General features: G+C 35.1%; 1 protein-coding gene and 1 long non-coding RNA gene across 2 annotated transcripts; both read left to right on the forward strand.

The window, feature by feature from the left end:
• The first annotated feature begins 1,038 nt into the window (after positions 1–1,038).
• Positions 1,039–5,352, forward strand: LOC141570693 (uncharacterized). Its single transcript, XR_012495083.1, has 2 exons — positions 1,039–1,210; positions 5,196–5,352. It is a non-coding gene; the product is annotated as an uncharacterized LOC141570693 (long non-coding RNA).
• Positions 5,353–6,439: 1,087 nt separating this feature from the next.
• POC5 (POC5 centriolar protein) lies at positions 6,440–25,718 on the forward strand. The gene is made up of 8 exons (XM_074328816.1): positions 6,440–6,905; positions 8,312–8,488; positions 10,149–10,253; positions 10,961–11,140; positions 12,310–12,463; positions 15,838–16,112; positions 19,396–19,572; positions 23,644–25,718. The coding sequence occupies exons 1-8, from the start codon at positions 6,744–6,746 to the stop codon at positions 23,785–23,787; spliced, it is 1,374 nt and encodes a 457-aa protein (XP_074184917.1). The 5' UTR covers positions 6,440–6,743; the 3' UTR covers positions 23,788–25,718.
• The last annotated feature ends 45 nt before the right edge of the window (positions 25,719–25,763 follow it).

The following is a 25,763-nucleotide window of genomic DNA, read 5'->3' on the forward strand; positions in this document are numbered from 1 at the left end:
CCCAGTATATTGCGATTCACAAGGTTGAACAATAGATGGCACTTTACTTTTTCTTACTCCATTTGGAATAATTGAGGAATTTTAATTGGATTTTTAAGCTATTTAGTAAAGTTTCTCATCTAACTTTCCTTTTCCTATAAATGGAAAATGAAAGAGTTATCATTAGGCAGTTGGTGCTGCTTTATTATAAAAGTTATAATAGCTGCCATTACCCTTTGATCTGATCATCTCATTTTGCAACATATTCTACAGAAATAACTCAAAAGAAAAGGGGAATCGTTTTTTTTTTTACAAAAATTGGTATATATAATAGGAAAGGAACTGAGACAATTAGATAAACTATAGTTTGTCGGTATAAAAACCTTTCAGAAATTATAGCAGATTTCTATTCATGGAAAAAAGTATATTAACAAAGCGATGAGAAAAAAACGTGGAACACAAAAACACATGTGTAATGGTAATATTAATTTATGCATAAAGATCAAAAGAGTTCATAAAACAAATGAGTGGTTGCCAAGGGTTAGGGATGGTGGGGCAAGGGAGATAGGTATGACTAAAGGGCAGCATAAGGGAAATCTTTATGGTGGTGGGGAGCTCTATACCTTGATTGCCATGATAGTTATAGGAATGCACACATGTGATAAAGTGACAGATCTATTGCCAGGCATTACACCAATGTCAGTTTCCTGGTTTTAATATAATTATACTATAATTATGTAAAATGTAATCATTTCCAGAAATTGGGCAAAGAATACACAGGGCCTCTGTATACTGTCTTTGTAACTTCCTATGATTATATAATTATTGCAAAATAAAAAGTCCATGAAGTCCTATAAAATAGACAGTATACCACCATTAAAGGGATGTTTTAGGGTGTTCGGTTTTAAGTTTTTAATTTTTCCATGTTAAAGTTGGTTGAACATACAATTATTTTATATGCCTATGTATTTTCTTCACAAATTACAGAACCAAAAGTACTATAAATTTTGCCATGGATTTTCTATCAACTGGATACTTCTTTGCTTTTTTTCAGTATGTGCCCAGGGTTGTAACATCTGCACAACAGAAAGCTGGAAGAACAATTACAGCCCGGATCACAGGGAGATGTGATTTTGCTGCAAAAAACAGAATTAGTAGCAGTTTAGCTATAATGGGAGTTTCTCCTCCTATGAGCTCAGTTGTTGTGGAAAAACATCATCCAGTCACAGTGGTGAGTCCATATTTACTGACCTTTTGTTAAAAATATTTTTCTTTAGAGTTTATAGACTAATGAACACTTAAATGACATGTTGAGAGGAAGATCAACATTCATGATGACTGGTTCTTATTTTGCCTTTTACTGTTATGGTCTTGATGTACTTACATTATATTATCACACCTGTTATAAATCTGCCTTTCCTCTATTAGGAAATTAATTTCAGAAACATTGTTTCTTCTCAACAGTGTAAAAATTATCAAATACAAAAAGTAATCCAGTGTGTTGGTGGCCAGAAGGGTAAAATATATAAATGATTTCTCCTAAATTTAAAAAAGATACAAAAACTGTTTACACATTAACTAGCTCTTCATGTAGTAGAGCTTTGATTATGATTACAAAAAACACTTCCCTACTTTTATAGTTTTTAATTTTTGCACCTTTTTTTAGTCTACTTCCCCTTTTTCAATATAATAATTAGCATATTTCTAGTTTAGAAAAAAATTCAGATTGCAATAAATTCATGTGATAAAAAGGAAAGTGTGTGGAATTTAAGCAAAAATAAACATAAAAACCTAAGTTAGTGCCCCAATTTTGCAACTTATTGCCTTTGTGATCATATAAAAAAAGAAGTAACATATTTGAGCCTCCATGTAAAATGGGAGTGTTAAGAGTACTTAGCTCCTAAGGTTTATTGTCAGAATTCAAGATTCAATGAGATGATGTGAAAATTAAATGAGATGTATAAAGGCACTTTGTAAGCTATAAAATCAGAAGCAAATTTAACTTAATAAAAATTACTAGAGAAGGGTCCAGGGGTACCTCTATTATTTCTTACAACTGCATGTAATCAACAATTATCTCAAAAAGCATAATTTTTAAAGTTACAAGAACATATCCCTAAAGAGAAACAAGGATTGATTTTAGAAGAGAATGCCCTCTATATAAATTCTCAATATTAGACAACATTGCTGTCTACTTAGTATGTCAAAGTATTAGTAAAAAAAGACATATGGGTGATTTTAAATCCTTTTCTTTCTGGTTACTAGATTAAATCAAGAGAAGCTGTATTGATTGGTTGATTGTCTAATAAATGCAAAACAAAGATTCTATATAGTGTCCAGGCATTATCTTTTTGTATTTTTTACTGTCAAACGTGCCATTCCTGGCTAATTTCTCCCACTGTTAAGATAAACGTAGCAAAACTGTTATTACTTGCAACACTCGGTCTCTTCAGAACCTATTTGTATAAAACAGCAGATTTTCTGGTGTCTGCTGTTCCCTAGTACCACTCAGTTAATGCTGCTTATATCCTTTCCCATGTTACTACATCGTCCATCTGGCCCCAGGGAATACTGGCTTCCAGTGACTTTCTCAGAGGTTGTCACTGTGCTTTGTTATGGGAGCCACAAATGCTAGTCTTACCCAAAGTATGCAGGAAAATGTGAGGATAATTTGTTTTCTGATCATGTTAACTTTACCATTTGGAATTTTATGGTGTAAATGTAGAACACCATACCAACCATGTCTTCTGTTAAACTTTTAGGCTGTGGTTACTGCACATCTTGTTGTGACTTCTTTCAGTGTTGACTGAACTCTGAGAAAGATTCAAATGTTAGCCAGGCTCCCGAAACTTCTAGGTCCATCTTTGTACTTCCTTGTAAAAACCACTTTGAGCAAGAACCCTGCTAAGTCACTTTAACCAGAACCTTCCACCCTTGAACCTGATCACCCTCAATATCTGATCATCTTCCTCATCCTCTGTCTCCCACCCCCCAGCGATGTCCAATCACCCGGGCCTGTCTTTAGCAAAGCATCCTGTTAGGTCAATTTAGCCAGAATCATCCTTACCCCTTATCTTTCCTCATAGTAATTTCCCATCCACTCGTCCCCACCCTGATACTTGGCTGTAATTCCCACTGGCCCATGTCTCTCCCCCCACTGCAAAATTCTACTGCAGTGGTCCCTATACCTGTCGTGATGGTCCCGAATAAAGTCCACCTTACTATCTTGAGAGAGAGAGAGAGAAAGCTGGATTGATTGTTTAAATTTAGCCTCAAAGTAAAGTATGACCACAGTGAGGTGAGAGATTGAGATCTAGGCACCAAGTACGGACAGAGGACATGGAGGATGGAGGATTACTTTACCCTTCATAAATTGGACAGACTCTGAAAGTCCTTAGATGACTTCTCTATATGTTTTTAAATAGATGAGATATCAAAAATGAGATGAACTCATTTCTATTTTTATCAGCACATCTGATGTATATAAAGGGATAGAGAGAGACTGTCCACTTGTAAGATGAAGAGAGCACATGTGTTTATTTTTAATTTAGACAACCTTTTGTTTTGGGGCTAACAACAGAAATTCGTATTTTACAGAAGAAAAATTAAGGAACTAAAGACTTGCAGCCCGTTCCTGATATTTGTCTCCCAAACTGCCCTTTGCTTATTCAGCATGCGCAGTACTGCTCCAGTAACTGGCCTTGAATTATATAGCCATAAACTGCTCCCATTATTACCTCATTTGGATTATGTGACAAACACGATGGCAGTCCTCTGAAGAATTGTTCATTTTTCCCAGGAATCAAGCTCGAGAACTACCAGAAAGTTATTACTAATACAGCAGTAATCAGATCTCTGACTCTTGAGCCCCATCTGCTGGATAATTACTTGTTCCTAGAGCTACTTCGTTCTCTGCCAGATTTTTCAGGTCACACATGAATCTGTTGCTACACTTCCTCTTACCCATCCCCCTCAAGGAGAAACAGCTCTTTTGACAGGGTCAGATTAGGTGGTTAGTTACTCAAATGTCGTACTAGTTGCAAGAAGATCTCCATTTGTAATGATTACCCAGTTATTTATATACAAAGGAATATTTATATAAAATACTTTAAGGAGGTTAATTTTCCATTTATTTAAAGAGGAACTCTTACTCTTAAAGCCTAATCTGAAATGAAGACCTGCACAGCTGTCTCATGGAGCTTCTGAAATACATAGTGAATGTTTTGGTCAAATATATATAATTTTACTTCAGGTATTCTAAAGATGACTTTTCTATGTGAAAGGCCCTAATCGGAATCCACTTGTGCTAGTCAGTGACACGGACCGAGACTTACCTGGGTAACACCCCACTGCTGCCTGCTAAGAAGCTGTATCGTGTACGATACGGGAAAGCCTTATACTTGTACATGTCACACATATGTATAGATGTAACATGTACTTCTGTACATAATGTGAACTTGTACATATTACATAGATGCATAGATGAAGGCAGATGTGCCCTCACTTGTATGCTTGTGTTCATGTCTAAGGTGTCCCTCTGAGCTTGGAGGTAGTGTGCATGTCCCACCCTCAACAGGTGTCCTCAGCATCTAGTTATTTCTTTGTTTAGAAAGTTGTGTTCCATATTAAGGGAGCACCAGACCACTGGGAAGACCTCATGTGTGACCATAAAAGGTTAGTCAGCTCCCAGGTGAACCAGGTGAAATATGAGGGACCAGCTTTACTCTAGTTTAAAGCAGGGACCAGGCTGGATTCTTCAGGGCTTCCCACATGTTTGTTAATACGTGGATTGGACTCCACGTATTAACAGTCAGATACAGGGAGGAAGAAGTTGAATAGTGTGAGAGGAGGGGAGGGGTTGGGGCAAACCCTTCTTCCAAACACCACCATTCCCTTTCTATGCTTAGCCTCCATGCACATTACAAGCTTCCATCCATGTGTGTCCTCCTTGAGGAATGAATACTCCCATGGCTCTTTTTGTGCTCCTCTGGAATACACGTCTGATATAAATTGTGGGTACTGAGCACATCAGTCTACCTGGGTGTGGGTTCCTTATGGAAAAGGACCACACCTTGTTTGTTTTAATGGCTACTTCACCCAATTCATTGCTTATATCCACTGATGCTTAACCAATGTTTGTTAAATTATAGATGATGAAATGATATTTAATATGTTTAATTTTATGAGATTATTAAATCATATTTTTACCTTTTCAGCAAACCATTCCTCAAGCTGTTGCAGCAAAATATCCCCGCACCATTCATCCAGAAACTACTACCTCGGCTTCCAGATCTCTCGGAACCAGATCAGCTCACACCCAGCCTCCCACAAACATTCATTCTATAAAAGTGGTTGACTAAAATGATATGTTCATATTAAGATCTTTTAATTCCTCTGGTTTTACCAAGGGTTAAAAGGCTTTAGTTTTTAAATTTTCCATATTTTTAGAACATCATGGATACATCATGTTCATCTTTTCAAAATTACAAGAGACTTTTTTGAAGCCATACAATCCTTTGTAACTATATGTAGGATTATTTTAATGTTATTTTTTTAATTTATGCAATTAAGTAAAACTTTTTTAAATTAAAAAAGAAACTGGACTTTAATTTTTTAACAGTTTCAGCCTGTGGCTGATTATATAATCAAAGTATATAAATCCTGTTTTTCTCTACATTATTCCGAAAGGATAAATCATTTCTAATGTTACCAATTAGACTTTAAGAGAGTTCATTTTGAGAACTATTAAAACTAATAGAAACTAAGATGTTTTTATTTTTAAGTTAAAAAGATAAAGACCAAGAGTTATAATGACTTATTTATGACTATAGTATATTTATCTTTGATTTATTTAGTAAGGAAGAGAGAAAAGCCCATCAGTCTTAGTTCTAGGACCCTCTAAACAAAAATGAGATATGTAAGAAACAATGATAGTCTAATTCCAACATACTTGTGTGATAAAATAGACACTTTCCTATTTTGTGCTTTTTCAAGATAGATACCAGTTCTCTTTCTGGCTCTAGCTCTCACTCCCATCCCCACCCCCCAAGTATAAGGGCAGGGGATGGGAGTTAGTGTGTGTGTGTGTGTGTGTGTGTGTGTGTGTGTGTGTGTATCACATATATAGAAGGCAAACAGAGTGGCTTACAGTTGACTATCTGAGAAGATAAATTACTAGTCTTTTTCTACTTACAATGTTGAATTTTAGTAGGATTAAAACCCATCCCTGTGTTTTACATAAAGTAATAATGACCTATATACCACCACTCTGACCTTTGACCTCGGTCAATTATTTAACCCTTTCTGAGTCTCAGTTTCCTCACCAGTAAAATGGAGATAATAATACCTATTTCTTAGGGTAGCATGTATTATGAGAGCTAATCCTTATAACGTTTTTAAATTACAGGAACATACAAAGTATTTAGTAAACGTTGATATGATGTGATAATAGTTTCAGCTCAGGCTGGAGTTTGATTCATGAAGCATCCTTATTTCGGTAGAGGAGGGAGGTGAAAGAGGCATCTCATGCTGGTCAGTCCTAAATCAGTGACAATACTGAAATTAAAAATAGCAAGATGAAGAAGACTGAAAGATCATTTCTCTGCCTTTTTGTCAGCCTCCATAGTAACTGATATCTTCCAGCCTTGAAATACAACACCTCATCAATTTGGGTTATTTGCAATTTGTCTTGACCACTGCAACTTTTTCTTTTTATTCTAGAGTCATCACCAGTGTCATCACCAAGGAAGTCTTCTCACCCGGTCATGGATTTTTTCAGTTCAAATCTTTTAGGCGACTCTTCCTCACCAGAGTCTAATTTTAGCCAGGCCGGTGTCCATGAAATAGTTATGGGTGATTTTCTTATTTCTAATGAAAACCTTCAGAAGGTGGAAAATGTACTTGATCTTTGGAGTTCAGGTCTTAAGGTATTACAGTTGTTCAGTTAGTATAACAGTTTTGCTCTTAATTTTACTGTTCATTCTTTTCTTTGAATGAAAAGGTTTTTTGTTGTGTTTTTCTAATATTTTCAGTCCAATGTCTTAAATCTGTGCCTCTCAGTCTTTAATGTCCATGAAAATCACGTGGGGATCCTGTTGAACTGCAGCTTCTTATTCAGTCTGTCTTGGTGAGGGCCCGAGATTATGCATTTCTAACAAGCTCCCACGTCATGCTACTGGTTCAGAAACCATACTTTGAATAGCAAGGTTTTTCAATAGTTGCTTGAACAGTTCTACACATTCCACTGAATTTCTCAGGTGTTCTGAAAGACTCATCCTGTGTGTGAATGAGGCACCCATTGAAACTGTACCATTTCATAGCTATGGCTAACAGAAATGTCTCCTTTTACATGAAACACAAAATACAGTTTTAGCAACATATATTCACTTTATAGCTACTTTTGTACCAACCACAACGTATAACTCTATAAAAATGGAATTTTACTGTGTGATGTTAGTGGTCTTTAAAACAAAGCATTACAGAAATGGCAAGGGTTTTTGTTTTTTTTTGCTATTTAAAATATAACTGAGAAAATGACCATTTTTCTGAAACACAGTTTGAGAAAACGAAGCTGAATATTCACATCGATGGAGAAACTATGGCCATGAGAGTTCTGTAGCATCTATGCTTCTCTGTTATTTGAACCTTAAATTCTAGAAATAATCTTTTCGTACATTTTCTGCCTTTTTCCCCCCCATGGAATAGGTTTCATACTTCTAATAATGGTGTAAGTCCACTGGAGTAGTGTACCACCAACCATTTAAATTGTCCTAGGTTCAGTTAATCATATTGTTATCTAATTTTTGATTAACATGATTATTTGGTCTTTTTATTTATATCAGTCAGTAGGGTGAAAAGGGATCAGACTTAGCAATTTCTTGTAAGGTGGCCATTGTGATAAATGATTTGGGGAAAGAAAGCATCAACTCCCATGGTTTCCACTATCCATCTCTGTTTAAATAAGTTCCCAGTCCTATGGCTCAGCCTAGACCATAATCCTGCATTTCTTTTTTCCTGATCCATCTTAATATGGACATTTAAGTCCTTGAATAAACAAAGGACCTGTTTATTAGTGAATGAGACATGAAATTTTTTAAATGACAACAAGACTTCATACAAAGTAACTTAAAATAGGAAAAAACTCATATCCTCAGTATGGTGAATGTGAATTAAGAAGAGCTGTGACTGTCAAACTTGCAAATGTTTTCATTAGTGATTTTTTTTAAATAGGTCTTATGTTGATTGCTTGTTCTGATTTTTTTTTAATGTTTCTTAATTTCGGTGTGAACATTATTAAGAAACAAACTTAATTATCAACGTATTTATTTTTCAGACAAACATCATATCTGAACTAACTAAATGGAGACTTAATTTTATTGATTGGCACCACATGGAAATGAAAAAAGAGAAAGAAAAACATGCAGCACATTTAAAACAACTGTGTAACCAGATCAACAGCTTGAAGGAGCTGCAAAAAGCCTATGAAATCTCCATTGGGAGAAAAGATGAGGTCTTCTTTTTTACATTTCTTTTTTAACTGAGATTCAGTACATGTCTTGCTAGCTATTAAATGCTAGAAACTGATTATTTAGGTCATGCAAGATACAAAGGGACGATTGCTTCAGAAACTGTTAGAAAAACTGGTGCATAGATATACAATCTATTCTTCCTATTAAACACGACAGAGTTGTGTCATTTTATCTCTGTGTTCAACTTCAGTGTGCTTGAAGTTTTTAAAGTACATGCTAAATACGGGAACACTTAGGTTTTTTTCTTCCCAATCTTTTCTTCCTACCTCTCCTTAAGAGAACATCAGGGAACTAGCATTACCCACATTTTAAACCTTTTAGGGGTCATTTTAATTGTCTCACATTCTATCTGTGATGTGTCTTTATTCACTGATAAAGTCTTTTCTTCTTATATTGATAAACAGATATTATTTCACTTTCCGTTAGCCTGTTAAAAACTTGAGAGTAAGGTTCAGGTCTGTGCTAATTATATGCCTCCAGACAGCAGATGGGCAACAAATCTGTGGCTGCCCCCAGGAGAACGGTGGCTGTCAGAGAAGAGGGACTCTCGGCAGACACCTCAGCTATTTGTCTGCTGATGCAGCACTGACTGTTTAATGAACTACATAAAGACTATGTTTTTTTAAAAAAATACACTTTTCTAAAATATATATATATATGTATACACACACATACATGCACACATTTCTTTTGGTATTGCAAGGTACAATATAAAATTGAACATTTTTCATAGTTTACTTTTTTTAAACAATAGATATTAAATGTCAGTCATGTACTCTGTTACCCTCAAAACTCTGTCCTAAGGTTTTTAAATATTTTAAATTTTTTAATTTCAAAGTATCATACTGTAAAAGAGTATACAAATATGTTCAGTTTTTAAAAATAAAATGAAGAGACATGTACCACCATACAGCTTAAGAAATAGAATGTTATATTTTAGAATGTGTGCCCTTTTCCACATTCGTCTTAGAGACGAATAAATGTCTCTAAGTAAATGTGCCCAATTTACTAAATCTCTTTTTAATGTGGCCATTTTAGAGATAATAGTTCAGTTACTGAGTTCTTTATAAGAGAATATTATCATAGGATTTAAAAGACTTCATAGATTTTTTTTTTTAAATAACAAGAATAATATCACTGAAAAAGTACATCAAAGAATAACAATTATTTGCTATTATGAGTTTGTTGAATCAAGAAAATCATTAAATAGTTATTGAGAAACTTCTAATCCAAGGTACTAAAGATATTTAGGGACTAGAAAGTTATTTAAAACCTGGTCCTTGCCCTCAATTCTACTCAATAAAGACTTTCTGTATATATAGCAAAACTTTCAAATGTATGGTTGTTTTTCTTGAATTAAATGTCAACAACCATATTAATTTTCATATATGTATACATTTTTTGGTGATTACCAAGATGCACATGAGATTTCTTTCCTCTTTTGTTCACCTTCTTACATTAATTTGTAGCATATTCACATGGGAACGTTTTTTGGCCTTTTTTAAAGATAATAATGAGGTTAGCTTGGTGAATATAGTAGTGATCCACAGGTATTCTCTATAGCGTTTTTTGATATGTGAGTCACTTTACCCATTACTATTATTGTAACATCAAAATAATTGGGTCAATTGCTGTTTACAGGTGATTTCTAGCTTGTCTCATGCTATAGGCAAGCAAAAGGAAAGGATAGAATTGATGAGAACATTCTTCCACTGGCGAATTGGCCATGTCAAATCCAGACAGGACGTAAGTATAAAAACAAAAAGGCGACTGACAGATATGAGACTTCTGAACTCAAAAGTGTTTAGGATCACATATTAGAACTTTTGTTAAAGAAAGATTTATTTTCTAATAAGTCAAAATTAATTTACAATTTAATGGTGTTCTTATTTAAAAGGAATTTGATTTCGGTATAGTTTGGGGAAAAATACCTCATATTATTTTATAGACTTATTGATATGTCATTTCCTACTTCATACCGTGTGTTCCCGAAAATAAGATCTAGCTGGACCATCAGCTCTAATGTGTCTTTTGGAGCAAAAATTAATATGAGAACAGGTCTTATTTTAATATAAGATCAGGTATAACATAACATAACATGACACCAGGTCTTATATTAATTTTTGCTCCAAAAGACGCATTAGAGTTGATTGTCTGGCTAGGCCTTTTTTTGGGGGAAACACGGTAGTTACATAACGCAATGCTGTAATGGATAAGAATTTAGGCCCTGGAATAGGCCAGGCTGCTTTTCCCTTTATTCTGTGTGACCTGAGCACATTACTTAACCTCTCTAAGCCTGTTCTCCTACTATCTGCAGATAAGAATAATATGATTACACAGGATTAAATGATCATGTATGTACACTGCTTACCACAATGTTATGTTTCTTATTATTACTGCCAATATATTTTCCAGTTCACTGTGTTTTAAGGTTGTATATTATTTTCATTTAGGTTTATGAAGGTAAACTAGCTGACCAGTACTTCCAGAGAACTTTACTGAAGAAAGTCTGGAAAGGTTGGCGTTCCATAGTACAAAAGCAGTGGAAAGATGTGGTGGAACGAGCTTGTCAAGCAAGAGCTGAGGAAGTTTGTGTCCAGATTTCCAATGATTATGAAACCAAAATTGCTGTGGTAAAACTTCTTTTTTAAAAATGTTCTGTTTCCTTTAATAAAATAAAAACGATAGGTAGCATCACTCACTATTAGTTCATAGTTAGGCAGAGTAACCTGCTTCTCCAATTGCATTTAATGCGGTGTAGCCTCAAATGAGACTGTTTGACTATTTGGGAAAGAACAACACTAATATGTCAAATTTACAGACTTATTTATTCTTCCAAATAGTTATAACTCTGGCCTCCAAACTTGTGTTGGATCTCTTTTATGTAAACTTCTCTTGAAAATGTAAATCACCCACAGATCCTTACATCTCTAAGAAAGCATACTTTGCTATGCTGCTTTTGGCTTTTATTTAGGCAAGAATAAAAGTCAGAAACAAAAATGTTTATCCTTGTGTTAATTTAAATAAACTTTGTCCTTATAAGGTTGATATAAAGCATTTGTATGTAAATTGGAATTATTTTTTCATTGACTTTTAATAGTAAAATTAACATTGTTTCCATGGGAAAACGTCAGACTCAAAATGAAATATAAACGATACTGAGGAATGCAATAGGCCTTTTGAAATTGAACACTAAAAGGAAAAAAATATTTCATCATTATAGTACTAAGTTCTTAATGTTAAAAGTCAGTTTCATAATACAGATTTTTTTTGTAATTCAAAATGACATGCAAAAAATGGAGTCCCTTTAGATTTGGTCTATGAGAAAGTATTTGTACCTAATGTCATTGTGTACTTTAAATTCTATAGTAACATTTACTTTTTTAAAATTCTGTTAATATTACAGGCATTTAGGTTTTCTGTTCTTTGTTTTTTCTGAAAGGGTGAGAGTTGTCTGTGGCTCTTAATGTATTTTGTTTAATATCCTACATAAAAGCTTATGGTAAGAAATAATATATCTTTTGTATAATTAAAACACATCAGCAACCTTCAGTGGGACTGGTATAAAATTCCCGTTGTTTGAACCTCAACGTTATGGTTAGGAATGAAAATGGTTTGTTGATGGAGATGACAGAGGTAAGATGCACCTTTTAAAATAAATTGAGACACATAGCTGAAGAGGTGTACAGTAAAGTGTTCTTAGTATTTCACATAAAAATAACTTCACAGTATAAGTCTATGTTTTAACTGTATTCTTCCTTGTATTTCAAATCTTTTTCTTTTTTTAAATTCTCCTTATTAGTTATCTGGTGCTTTAGAAAATGCAAAAGCTGAGATCCAAAGAATGCAGCATGAAAAAGAGCACTTTGAAGATTCCATGAAGAAAGCTTTCATGAGGGGTGTGTGTGCATTAAATCTTGAAGCCATGACTATATTTCAAAACAGAAATGATACAGGTTGGTAATTTACTTAAGATTGTCTGTCTACTTTCAAACAGGACTTGAGATTTCAGTCATTAGTATGGTCTACAGTACTCGTTTTCTGCAATAGCTATGTCTCCTCCAGGCACTGTATTTTTAATTTCATAGTGTCATATGCAGTTTTAAATCTGTCGTGAAAATTCACTCCCTCATGGTTACATAAGGTGTCTTAGACCTAAGCAAGTAAACTGTCAACTCAAGTATTTCAGCTCAATGTTACATTAATGCTTTGACTATATAACATTTTTAAGGCTCTTTAATAATTATAATGCCTCTTAAGTGTAAAATTCTATTTTTGTTTTTCCTAAGTGGCCAAATTCCTTGGACTGTTTTGTTAGAGAAAGATTTCTTATCTAGTCATGGTTTCCCATTTTTAAAAACTGCTTGTTTTCCAGTTTAAGAGAAGCTTCAACTAAAACTCATTTTCAACAATTATAAATATAGGACTGTCTATAGAAGTTAAAAAAAAAATAATTTTGTTTCAAGAAAGTCCATATATTGGCTGGGATCCGAGTGCTTGTGTCACAGTTTCATCGACATGACTTAGAAGAACACATGACTAGAATCCTTTGCCACCAATTTACAATGAATCCCATTTTTCTTACAGGGTTTCAGTATATTTCTCTGGACAAAAAATATAATATAAATCTCCTTTACCTGCTTACTATGGGGTTCTTGGAATACAGTGAAATATACCTGAAAACACTTTAAAAGACAAAAAGTACTTTATAGTCACGATATAATTACTATAGACTTAATTCAAGTCAACCTCCTATGTTCATGCCAATACATGAACATTTTTGCAGTATGCCTTTGTAGTAAATACTATTTGAGACTCACAGTGAATTTATCAATGAGGCAGTTTCATTTTGTAACAAGAGTAACATGATTTCATTCCAGTGAATAACTTCTCTGTGCTCCTTGTGCCCTCATTTGAAAGCACCAACAAACATTTATTTAAATTATGCACATGTGGATAATAGTGAGTTAAGGCCAATTGTTTTCTCTATGTAATAGTTGAGGTGTGTGGCTCATATGTAGGTTAGAACCATAGAATCTCAAGGCTAAACAGTTTATCTTGCTGATACCCCAACGTATGCTTGATTTGTCCAATAAATGGTCTTTTAATTAAGTGTCAACACTGAAAACAAACTCACCACCTCCAGTGATAGAATAGTCTGCTTTCAGTTCTAATTATTAGCAAGCTATATGTATTAAACTGAAAAATTTCATCATCTAAATAGAAGATATATTGGGTTCCACAAGTAAGGTGCCAAATTATCATTAGAACTTCTTACATTTAATTACAAGAAACCTGTTTTTCAAAATATACTCAAGCAGGGTATGAATTACCTTCGGACAGAGTGTTTTACCACCTTAATAAATCGACCATCTTAAATTTTAAATTCAAATACAGTTATGACTCCTACAGGCTAATATCCGTAACAGGATTTGGAGAAAATGTATTCTGATAAGTACCCAACATGATTTGTTTTGTTCCTGTTGCTTTTACATCTACCATCATCTGCAGCTAATGCCAAGTTCTGGGAACCCAAATATTTGAGTGGCCTTGTGCTTTGTTTATCATAAAAGTGAGATATAAAGATGGCAGGAATAGTAAGACACACACTAAGCAATAGTGTTGGTGAAGCTATCAAAGGCACAAGTTCAATGTTACCTAATAGAGATTTGATATGTGATGTTTAGGTTTTGTAGCATTTTCATAACAGCTATTTAAATTTTTTTTTTTAGTTCTCACAAGACAGAAAGTTATATCTGGCCCTCTTTTTTCCTTTAAAACAATTGCTTTTTATAATGCAATTTTTAATAATGTAATGTTCTTAATGTCTTGTTAGAGCAAAACAAATACTTGATGTTTTTATTTGTCCTGATTCTCTGCTGTCTATCATCTGCAGCGCCTCTCATATTGTGCAATATCCTAAATCTTACAGGTTGTAAATTAGAAGTTTCTATGAAGGAGGGAAAATGTGACAATAAAAATGGCCTTTAAAATGATACCTGCCAATTTTTAAAGCAATTTTAGGAACAGTAGAAAAATACTTCACAACTGAAAAAATTTATCCCAGTTAAAGCAAGAATAATTATTAAAACTTACAGTTATCTGACAAACAGGAACTGCATACATCAGCCCACATCAGTGAGAGCTGGTCACCTGCCTCTCCTCCAAGGAGTCCCGTGGCCAGATCTGACACGTGTACTGGTTCCATATCTGATACAAAGTCTACCAACCACCTAAAAAGAGACAGAATCACTTTCTATCAAAAACATGTTACATCTCAGAGTGTGAGGGGGTGGATTTCAAAGTAAAAGCAATATTTTATACTGAATTGTCTCTTTCATCAAATGATTTCAAAGGACCTATACATTATAATCCTCATTAAACTTTGTTAATGAAGTAACGATTACTCTATTTTATATAAATAAAGATAGTCTAAGAAAAGGACTTCTACAGAAGCCCAAATTTCTAGCTGGAAAGAGGACAACATAGAAAACCTTTTAAAGGTAGGGTTACATACTCTATTCAGATACTCTGAAACATTTCAGTGACTGAATTATAAAACTTTCACCCCAGTATTTGGTACCACATATATATAGTCTTAAGTGGAAATTTTAACCAAATTCTAACACTGGGAGGGAAAAATCTAAAGTAGGACCGTTTTTCCTAGCTTCTGGAAGCTGATGTTACTCACTCCTTTGATCTAAAGGTAAAGGTTCAGTTTTGAGAGAAGGTTACTATATGTGTGTCACTAAAATCAGGTAAGTGTCGTATACTCTTAATTCATGACTTCTAATCTACCTGAAAGAGCTCACTTCTTTTACAATGTCAAATTTTACTTATTGATTTATTATTGTTTGCTGAAAAATCAAAATACATTGTTAGGATGGGAGCAATGGATAGAAATGAGAGGGTATGGTGATATCACAAAGTTAGTCTAAAGATCTAAATACCAGGCCATTTATTAGGATAGTTGTATGAAATAATGCAAAAATACATAAATTCTTAGGCTCATTGTGACCGTATTGTTGTAATGGCTATGATGGCAATACACTTACTCAACTGAGGTCCAGATGAGTACGTAATTGTTACCTTTACGTAAGAGCAAATCGTTCATTAGCTTTTACATGTTGAAGGAAGTGGTCTGAAGTCTTTAGTGGGTAATGCTGACCTTCAGCAGTTAATACTGACAAACATTCACTGAACACTGTATCCAATATATGACAAATTTCTACATTTCTGGTAAGACTAAACTGTAGCTATCATGTGTTTCTATTGTTGGGATAAAAGTAATCTTAAATTGGAAGAATTTTAATGAAATTGTGATTTATAGGGATAGACTTCACAAATAATAAAAAGGACGAGCATGGTTCTGGTGTTCAAGGAAAAGAACATTCTGCTCATTTGGACCCTTCGGCGACTCCAGGGCCCTCATCAGTTGCACCAGCACTGTCCACATCAGGAGCAGCTGTGGGAGTGACCAATGCTGCTATCTTTCCATCTGCTGCCTCCGTCACTTCTGCAGGGGCTGCTTCCACTTCCGCTCACCTTCCTGTTTCTGCTCCTCTTGCTGCTGGATCTTCAGCTACTGCTGCACCAGAAGAAACGGTTAGTGCAGTTCATGCCGGTGTCCACACTGGGAAAAGGTTCACAACTTGTTGCATATTGGATATTTTGAACTCAGAACATATTTTCATATGGAAAAAGAGCCTTTTTGGTATTTAGGCCAAGTCACAGAAAATATTTAATACACAAAGTGCCTAAACATTAATTTGTAAGTTCTATTGAAATTTCTATTACAATAGTGATAATTGAACAAAAATAAAGAACTTTTTCATTTTTTAAAAACTATTCAGGAAAAATCGATTTAGAGGTTTAGTTTTGATTTTTGTTTTTGTTTTTTAATTTAGAAGGAAACTAGTGGGTATTTTTAAGGGCTTAGGAGGTTATGGCTCTTTTGTATATTTTCTACTGAACTACAGCCTTTCCTTTTCCTGGATGCAGACATATCATTAACACTACTCTGTAGTGTTTCCGTCTTGATTTGATTAGGTTGTAATTTTAATTCATAATTGGAATGAAGATAGGAATAGTTTTCCTAGAGTCACCATTAGAGAAGTGCATAGAGGGGGAGAATACTGAATGGGGATGGAGTAATTGCGTGAGAATTTGCCTGAAGTGAAATTCATCGAGCTATCAATACCGTAAGTTACCTACCAAGTACATCATGGCTCCTACTCCTCAGCCTCCTGTTGATAAACCTGTGTTCTTCAGTGTTTCTGAAGAGAGAACTGCGTACGGATATAAGCCAAACTTCATCAGACTAACCTCTGCAGGGCCTTTAAAAAACAACAAAAAGCCACTCTACCCTTCCTCCCTCCTCTAGCTTCGCACAAAGGCATGTATAGTTCTAAAAAGGTCCTGAGATCATTCTGATTTGCTTGTCTCCCTCTTCTTCCCACCCTAACCACTTACATGAGAAGAAAGATGACGACAGAATAGGTTGTAGGTCTTAGAGTTCCCCTGGCGGACCATCAGAAAGTGTCACTGCTCAGACAATTAGTCATCTTTAGGATTCCAGCTGACTTGAATTTCTGCCTTTCGAGAACTATTAACTTTGGGGGAAAATGTTGAGATCTGCTATTTATCATGTTTGCTCTTGATTCAAAGAGATTAAAAAATATAGCTGTCAAGAGAAATTTGAATGTGTGAAGGAGTTTTGACTTAGAAATAAGACACTAAAATTCAACCTTGAAATATGATCAGCTGTGTTTATTATATTTTTCATGATTACACATTTTGAAGTGTGATCCCATACAGATGATCTCATTAAAATAAACAATGTTTATTTAAATCTCTAGTTTGTCATTCATGTTGCATATTCAGATAACACACACAAGAGCTAGATTTTTCAAAATTCCCTTCTTAAAATACGACTGCACCATTTGTATATCTGCATTTATATATAAATCTGAAAATGCATAGAAAGAACTGAATGAATGAGTATGCTTACCACCCTTTTTGTTACTTTTTAAAACAATTGATCACCTGAGAAAATTTTAAAGTCTTTGAAACCTGAGAACCTTAGTATTTGTAGCCCATCCTTCTTCCCCCACCCATCCAACTACATTGCTACTCCTTCAGAAACAGATCCACATTCAGTTTCATTTCTGTAAGTACAGCCATTAGGGCTGGGAAGAAAAGAGAATCACAAGTAAATCAATCAGTAAGTGAAATGCTGGTTTTCTTCCTTCCTTCCTTATATAATTACAATATTCAGATTCGCCTGAACATGTTATCTAGTTTTTAAAAAGAACCATATAACAAAAATAGGAACAAATACATTAGTTGGATAACTAACCTAGCGTGAAGCTATCATTGTTAGGAACAGGAAGAGAAGAGAGATTTGTGATCCAGGCCTTGTTGTCTTTCCACTTTAATCACAGAGGCTGCCTGTGACCATTCAGAACTTTTCCCAATCTTCCTCACTATTTCCAGTAGCTAAAGGGAGATGTGTGCAGAAGGTAATCTACAGAGATTTGGGAAACAAATAACTGGAGAAAGAGAATTACCATGCTAGTGAAATGATATCTTCACCTGTAAAATTCTCTCCTTTCTGCACACATCTTCAGTATATGAAATAAAATATCAGAATTTTATGGTGGGAAACATTTTTCAAAAAATACATTAGGTATAAAAAAAAAAAGTAGCAAAAAGAAAAATACATTAGGCAGTCATACAAGCAAATACAGAGGGTACCAAAAAAAATCTACACACATTTAGGAAAGGAAAAAATTGTATTAAAATTGTAATATAACAAAAGATGAATACAAATCATGTATATACATTTTTTTGGCTCCCCAGTATATTGCGATTCACAAGGTTGAACAATAGATGGCACTTTACTTTTTCTTACTCCATTTGGAATAATTGAGGAATTTTAATTGGATTTTTAAGCTATTTAGTAAAGTTTCTCATCTAACTTTCCTTTTCCTATAAATGGAAAATGAAAGAGTTATCATTAGGCAGTTGGTGCTGCTTTATTATAAAAGTTATAATAGCTGCCATTACCCTTTGATCTGATCATCTCATTTTGCAACATATTCTACAGAAATAACTCAAAAGAAAAGGGGAATCGTTTTTTTTTTACAAAAATTGGTATATATAATAGGAAAGGAACTGAGACAATTAGATAAACTATAGTTTGTCGGTATAAAAACCTTTCAGAAATTATAGCAGATTTCTATTCATGGAAAAAAGTATATTAACAAAGCGATGAGAAAAAAACGTGGAACACAAAAACACATGTGTAATGGTAATATTAATTTATGCATAAAGATCAAAAGAGTTCATAAAACAAATGAGTGGTTGCCAAGGGTTAGGGATGGTGGGGCAAGGGAGATAGGTATGACTAAAGGGCAGCATAAGGGAAATCTTTATGGTGGTGGGGAGCTCTATACCTTGATTGCCATGATAGTTATAGGAATGCACACATGTGATAAAGTGACAGATCTATTGCCAGGCATTACACCAATGTCAGTTTCCTGGTTTTAATATAATTATACTATAATTATGTAAAATGTAATCATTTCCAGAAATTGGGCAAAGAATACACAGGGCCTCTGTATACTGTCTTTGTAACTTCCTATGATTATATAATTATTGCAAAATAAAAAGTCCATGAAGTCCTATAAAATAGACAGTATACCACCATTAAAGGGATGTTTTGGGGTGTTCGGTTTTAAGTTTTTAATTTTTCCATGTTAAAGTTGGTTGAACATACAATTATTTTATATGCCTATGTATTTTCTTCACAAATTACAGAACCAAAAGTACTATAAATTTTGCCATGGATTTTCTATCAACTGGATACTTCTTTGCTTTTTTTCAGTATGTGCCCAGGGTTGTAACATCTGCACAACAGAAAGCTGGAAGAACAATTACAGCCCGGATCACAGGGAGATGTGATTTTGCTGCAAAAAACAGAATTAGTAGCAGTTTAGCTATAATGGGAGTTTCTCCTCCTATGAGCTCAGTTGTTGTGGAAAAACATCATCCAGTCACAGTGGTGAGTCCATATTTACTGACCTTTTGTTAAAAAATATTTTTCTTTAGAGTTTATAGACTAATGAACACTTAAATGACATGTTGAGAGGAAGATCAACATTCATGATGACTGGTTCTTATTTTGCCTTTTACTGTTATGGTCTTGATGTACTTACATTATATTATCACACCTGTTATAAATCTGCCTTTCCTCTATTAGGAAATTAATTTCAGAAACATTGTTTCTTCTCAACAGTGTAAAAATTATCAAATACAAAAAGTAATCCAGTGTGTTGGTGGCCAGAAGGGTAAAATATATAAATGATTTCTCCTAAATTTAAAAAAGATACAAAAACTGTTTACACATTAACTAGCTCTTCATGTAGTAGAGCTTTGATTATGATTACAAAAAACACTTCCCTACTTTTATAGTTTTTAATTTTTGCACCTTTTTTTAGTCTACTTCCCCTTTTTCAATATAATAATTAGCATATTTCTAGTTTAGAAAAAAATTCAGATTGCAATAAATTCATGTGATAAAAAGGAAAGTGTGTGGAATTTAAGCAAAAATAAACATAAAAACCTAAGTTAGTGCCCCAATTTTGCAACTTATTGCCTTTGTGATCATATAAAAAAACATGTAACATATTTGAGCCTCCATGTAAAATGGGAGTGTTAAGAGTACTTAGCTCCTAAGGTTTATTGTCAGAATTCAAGATTCAATGAGATGATGTGAAAATTAAATGAGATGTATAAAGGCACTTTGTAAGCTATAAAATCAGAAGCAAATTTAACTTAATAAAAATTACTAGAGAAGGGTCCAGGGGTACCTCTATTATTTCTTACAACTGCATGTAATCAACAATTATCTCAAAAAGCATAATTTTTAAAGTTACAAGAACATATCCCTAAAGAGAAACAAGGATTGATTTTAGAAGAGAATGCCCTGTATATAAATTCTCAATATTAGACAACATTGCTGTCTACTTAGTATGTCAAAGTATTAGTAAAAAAAGACATATGGGTGATTTTAAATCCTTTTCTTTCTGGTTACTAGATTAAATCAAGAGAAGCTGTATTGATTGGTTGATTGTCTAATAAATGCAAAACAAAGATTCTATATAGTGTCCAGGCATTATCTTTTTGTATTTTTTACTGTCAAACGTGCCATTCCTGGCTAATTTCTCCCACTGTTAAGATAAACGTAGCAAAACTGTTATTACTTGCAACACTCAGTCTCTTCAGAACCTATTTGTATAAAACAGCAGATTTTCTGGTGTCTGCTGTTCCCTAGTACCACTCAGTTAATGCTGCTTATATCCTTTCCCATGTTACTACATCGTCCATCTGGCCCCAGGGAATACTGGCTTCCAGTGACTTTCTCAGAGGTTGTCACTGTGCTTTGTTATGGGAGCCACAAATGCTAGTCTTACCCAAAGTATGCAGGAAAATGTGAGGATAATTTGTTTTCTGATCATGTTAACTTTACCATTTGGAATTTTATGGTGTAAATGTAGAACACCATACCAACCATGTCTTCTGTTAAACTTTTAGGCTGTGGTTACTGCACATCTTGTTGTGACTTCTTTCAGTGTTGACTGAACTCTGAGAAAGATTCAAATGTTAGCCAGGCTCCCGAAACTTCTAGGTCCATCTTTGTACTTCCTTGTAAAAACCACTTTGAGCAAGAACCCTGCTAAGTCACTTTAACCAGAACCTTCCACCCTTGAACCTGATCACCCTCAATATCTGATCATCTTCCTCATCCTCTGTCTCCCACCCCCCAGCGATGTCCAATCACCCGGGCCTGTCTTTAGCAAAGCATCCTGTTAGGTCAATTTAGCCAGAATCATCCTTACCCCTTATCTTTCCTCATAGTAATTTCCCATCCACTCGTCCCCACCCTGATACTTGGCTGTAATTCCCACTGGCCCATGTCTCTCCCCCCACTGCAAAATTCTACTGCAGTGGTCCCTATACCTGTCGTGATGGTCCCGAATAAAGTCCACCTTACTATCTTGAGAGAGAGAGAGGGAGGAAGGGAGGGAAGGAGGGAGGGAGGGAGGGAGGGAAGAAAGAGAGAGAGAGAGAGAGAGAGAGAGAGAGAGAGAGAGAGAGAGAAAGCTGGATTGATTGTTTAAATTTAGCCTCAAAGTAAAGTATGACCACAGTGAGGTGAGAGATTGAGATCTAGGCACCAAGTCCGGACAGAGGACATGGAGGATGGAGGATTACTTTACCCTTCATAAATTGGACAGACTCTGAAAGTCCTTAGATGACTTCTCTATATGTTTTTAAATAGATGAGATATCAAAAATGAGATGAACTCATTTCTATTTTTATCAGCACATCTGATGTATATAAAGGGATAGAGAGAGACTGTCCACTTGTAAGATGAAGAGAGCACATGTGTTTATTTTTAATTTAGACAACCTTTTGTTTTGGGGCTAACAACAGAAATTCGTATTTTACAGAAGAAAAATTAAGGAACTAAAGACTTGCAGCCCGTTCCTGATATTTCTCTCCCAAACTGCCCTTTGCTTATTCAGCATGCGCAGTACTGCTCCAGTAACTGGCCTTGAATTATATAGCCATAAACTGCTCCCATTATTACCTCATTTGGATTATGTGACAAACACGATGGCAGTCCTCTGAAGAATTTTTCATTTTTCCCAGGAATCAAGCTCGAGAACTACCAGAAAGTTATTACTAATACAGCAGTAATCAGATCTCTGACTCTTGAGCCCCATCTGCTGGATAATTACTTGTTCCTAGAGCTACTTCGTTCTCTGCCAGATTTTTCAGGTCACACATGAATCTGTTGCTACACTTCCTCTTACCCATCCCCCTCAAGGAGAAACAGCTCTTTTGACAGGGTCAGATTAGGTGGTTAGTTACTCAAATGTCGTACTAGTTGCAAGAAGATCTCCATTTGTAATGATTACCCAGTTATTTATATACAAAGGAATATTTATATAAAATACTTTAAGGAGGTTAATTTTCCATTTATTTAAAGAGGAACTCTTACTCTTAAAGCCTAATCTGAAATGAAGACCTGCACAGCTGTCTCATGGAGCTTCTGAAATACATAGTGAATGTTTTGGTCAAATATATATAATTTTACTTCAGGTATTCTAAAGATGACTTTTCTATGTGAAAGGCCCTAATCGGAATCCACTTGTGCTAGTCAGTGACACGGACCGAGACTTACCTGGGTAACACCCCACTGCTGCCTGCTAAGAAGCTGTATCGTATGCGATACGGGAAAGCCTTATACTTGTACATGTCACACATATGTATAGATGTAACATGTACTTCTGTACATAATGTGAACTTGTACATATTACATAGATGCATAGATGAAGGCAGATGTGCCCTCACTTGTATGCTTGTGTTCATGTCTAAGGTGTCCCTCTGAGCTTGGAGGTAGTGTGCATGTCCCACCCTCAACAGGTGTCCTCAGCATCTAGTTATTTCTTTGTTTAGAAAGTTGTGTTCCATATTAAGGGAGCACCAGACCACTGGGAAGACCTCATGTGTGACCATAAAAGGTTAGTCAGCTCCCAGGTGAACCAGGTGAAATATGAGGGACCAGCTTTACTCTAGTTTAAAGCAGGGACCAGGCTGGATTCTTCAGGGCTTCCCACATGTTTGTTAATACGTGGATTGGACTCCACGTATTAACAGTCAGATACAGGGAGGAAGAAGTTGAATAGTGTGAGAGGAGGGGAGGGGTTGGGGCAAACCCTTCTTCCAAACACCACCATTCCCTTTCTATGCTTAGCCTCCATGCACATTACAAGCTTCCATCCATGTGTGTCCTCCTTGAGGAATGAATACTCCCATGGCTCTTTTTGTGCTCCTCTGGAATACACGTCTGATATAAATTGTGGGTACTGAGCACATCAGTCTACCTGGGTGTGGGTTCCTTATGGAAAAGGACCACACCTTGTTTGTTTTAATGGCTACTTCACCCAATTCATTGCTTATATCCACTGATGCTTAACCAATGTTTGTTAAATTATAGATGATGAAATGATATTTAATATGTTTAATTTTATGAGATTATTAAATCATATTTTTACCTTTTCAGCAAACCATTCCTCAAGCTGTTGCAGCAAAATATCCCCGCACCATTCATCCAGAAACTACTACCTCGGCTTCCAGATCTCTCGGAACCAGATCAGCTCACACCCAGCCTCCCACAAACATTCATTCTATAAAAGTGGTTGACTAAAATGATATGTTCATATTAAGATCTTTTAATTCCTCTGGTTTTACCAAGGGTTAAAAGGCTTTAGTTTTTAAATTTTCCATATTTTTAGAACATCATGGATACATCATGTTCATCTTTTCAAAATTACAAGAGACTTTTTTGAAGCCATACAATCCTTTGTAACTATATGTAGGATTATTTTAATGTTATTTTTTTAATTTAAGCAATTAAGTAAAACTTTTTTAAATTAAAAAAGAAACTGGACTTTAATTTTTTAACAGTTTCAGCCTGTGGCTGATTATATAATCAAAGTATATAAATCCTGTTTTTCTCTACATTATTCCGAAAGGATAAATCATTTCTAATGTTACCAATTAGACTTTAAGAGAGTTCATTTTGAGAACTATTAAAACTAATAGAAACTAAGATGTTTTTATTTTTAAGTTAAAAAGATAAAGACCAAGAGTTATAATGACTTATTTATGACTATAGTATATTTATCTTCATTTTTCTAGTAATCTAAGAATTAAAAATAGGGGGAAATGGCCACTACCTATGAATAATTTTTAATGGTAAAAGGGGGAAAAAATTTACTAGCACAAAAGCAGTTACAGAAACATCCAAAGGAAATTTACTATTAGGATGATCCTATTTCTGATATTGCTTGTCTTTTAAAAAACTGTACAGTTTTGGACCCACATTGTTCTCTCTGAACATCCAAATAGTACCTTGTGCTGGTGTAGCCCTGGACAACTTAGCAAATTCTCCAAGGCTGAGTACAGACTTTTCAATGGCTGGCCAATAGGAAGAAACCACGGGGGCAAAACTGACCCAGGAGAATAAGACCAGACTTCTCATGGTTTTATTGCTGGCTGACTGGGTTATCTTTGGCCAGACAATTTAAGTAAATCTCAGGATCCTCACCTGTGAAACAATGAGATCTACCTATCCTACCTAGTTCACAAAGTACTTGTGAGTCACAAAAACAAATAGAATCTGAAGAATCTGTTTAGGGCCCATATTTCCATATCTTTAACAGAAGTGAATGAACTTTATCTGAAGCCTCTTCCATGTTGAATGTGATCTAGCTCGAAGCTCTCACTGTATTATAGGAAATCGTTTTCCTTACTGCCTTACATTATGAACAGGACATCAGAGAATAAATGTGAGATAGGCAAATATCTCATTTTCTATAGGGGCAAACCAACGCTTTTCTGAATTATTAGACGTATCTGGCCCTATCTTAAAGAGTATTAGGTCCTTCTTATGCAACACTTGCTCTGGGTTCAGGCCCATCTACCACTGTGGCAAACAACTCATGGGTTTCAACAAGCACAACCCAGCACCTCACGTCCTGCAGCCTGTACAGATGGCGGGCTCCTGCCCAGGGTTTCCCTCCACTCCGTGAGTCGTAAGAGAAAGCAGGCTCCCCCTGGAGTCCACTCATGCAGCCCGGTGTTAGCACCCCATTGTGGTAAACAGATCTATTCTGCCTTTGTCCTCTGTATGAATTGTCCTGAGATGCACTAGCCATCCCGCTCTCATCTCTCAGAAGAGAGTACCCTCGAGGTCAAATAATCAGTTGTGCTTGATACCAAGTGGTGGCCAATTTGGTCATTCATCCTGGTCTTGGCTCTCCTTCCCATATCACTCCCCCTTTCGTTTACTCCTGCTTCCTTGGATTTGCACCCCAGACAAAAAAAGCACTGGCATATAAACTCTGGCCTCAGGCTCTGCTTTTTGAAGAACATAGATTACAATTAGGAATGGTTTTCAGTATGCAAGCCATAAGTGTGGACAAACTGAAGTGACTATCATGAAAACTAATTAAGAATATTGTAAGTATCTTTCTAAGCTTTATCTAAGCTCTGGAAATGGTATATTGTCTAAAGCATCAAGTAATTGGTATTAGCCTAGTTAATTTAAATTCAACAATTAAAACACTATACAATAAGAGTATGTATTCATATTTATTTTTATATAAAGAGGTTACCCAG

This window comes from Rhinolophus sinicus, linkage group LG03 (assembly GCF_036562045.2).
Source record: "Rhinolophus sinicus isolate RSC01 linkage group LG03, ASM3656204v1, whole genome shotgun sequence".
Taxonomy (NCBI): domain Eukaryota; kingdom Metazoa; phylum Chordata; class Mammalia; order Chiroptera; family Rhinolophidae; genus Rhinolophus; species Rhinolophus sinicus.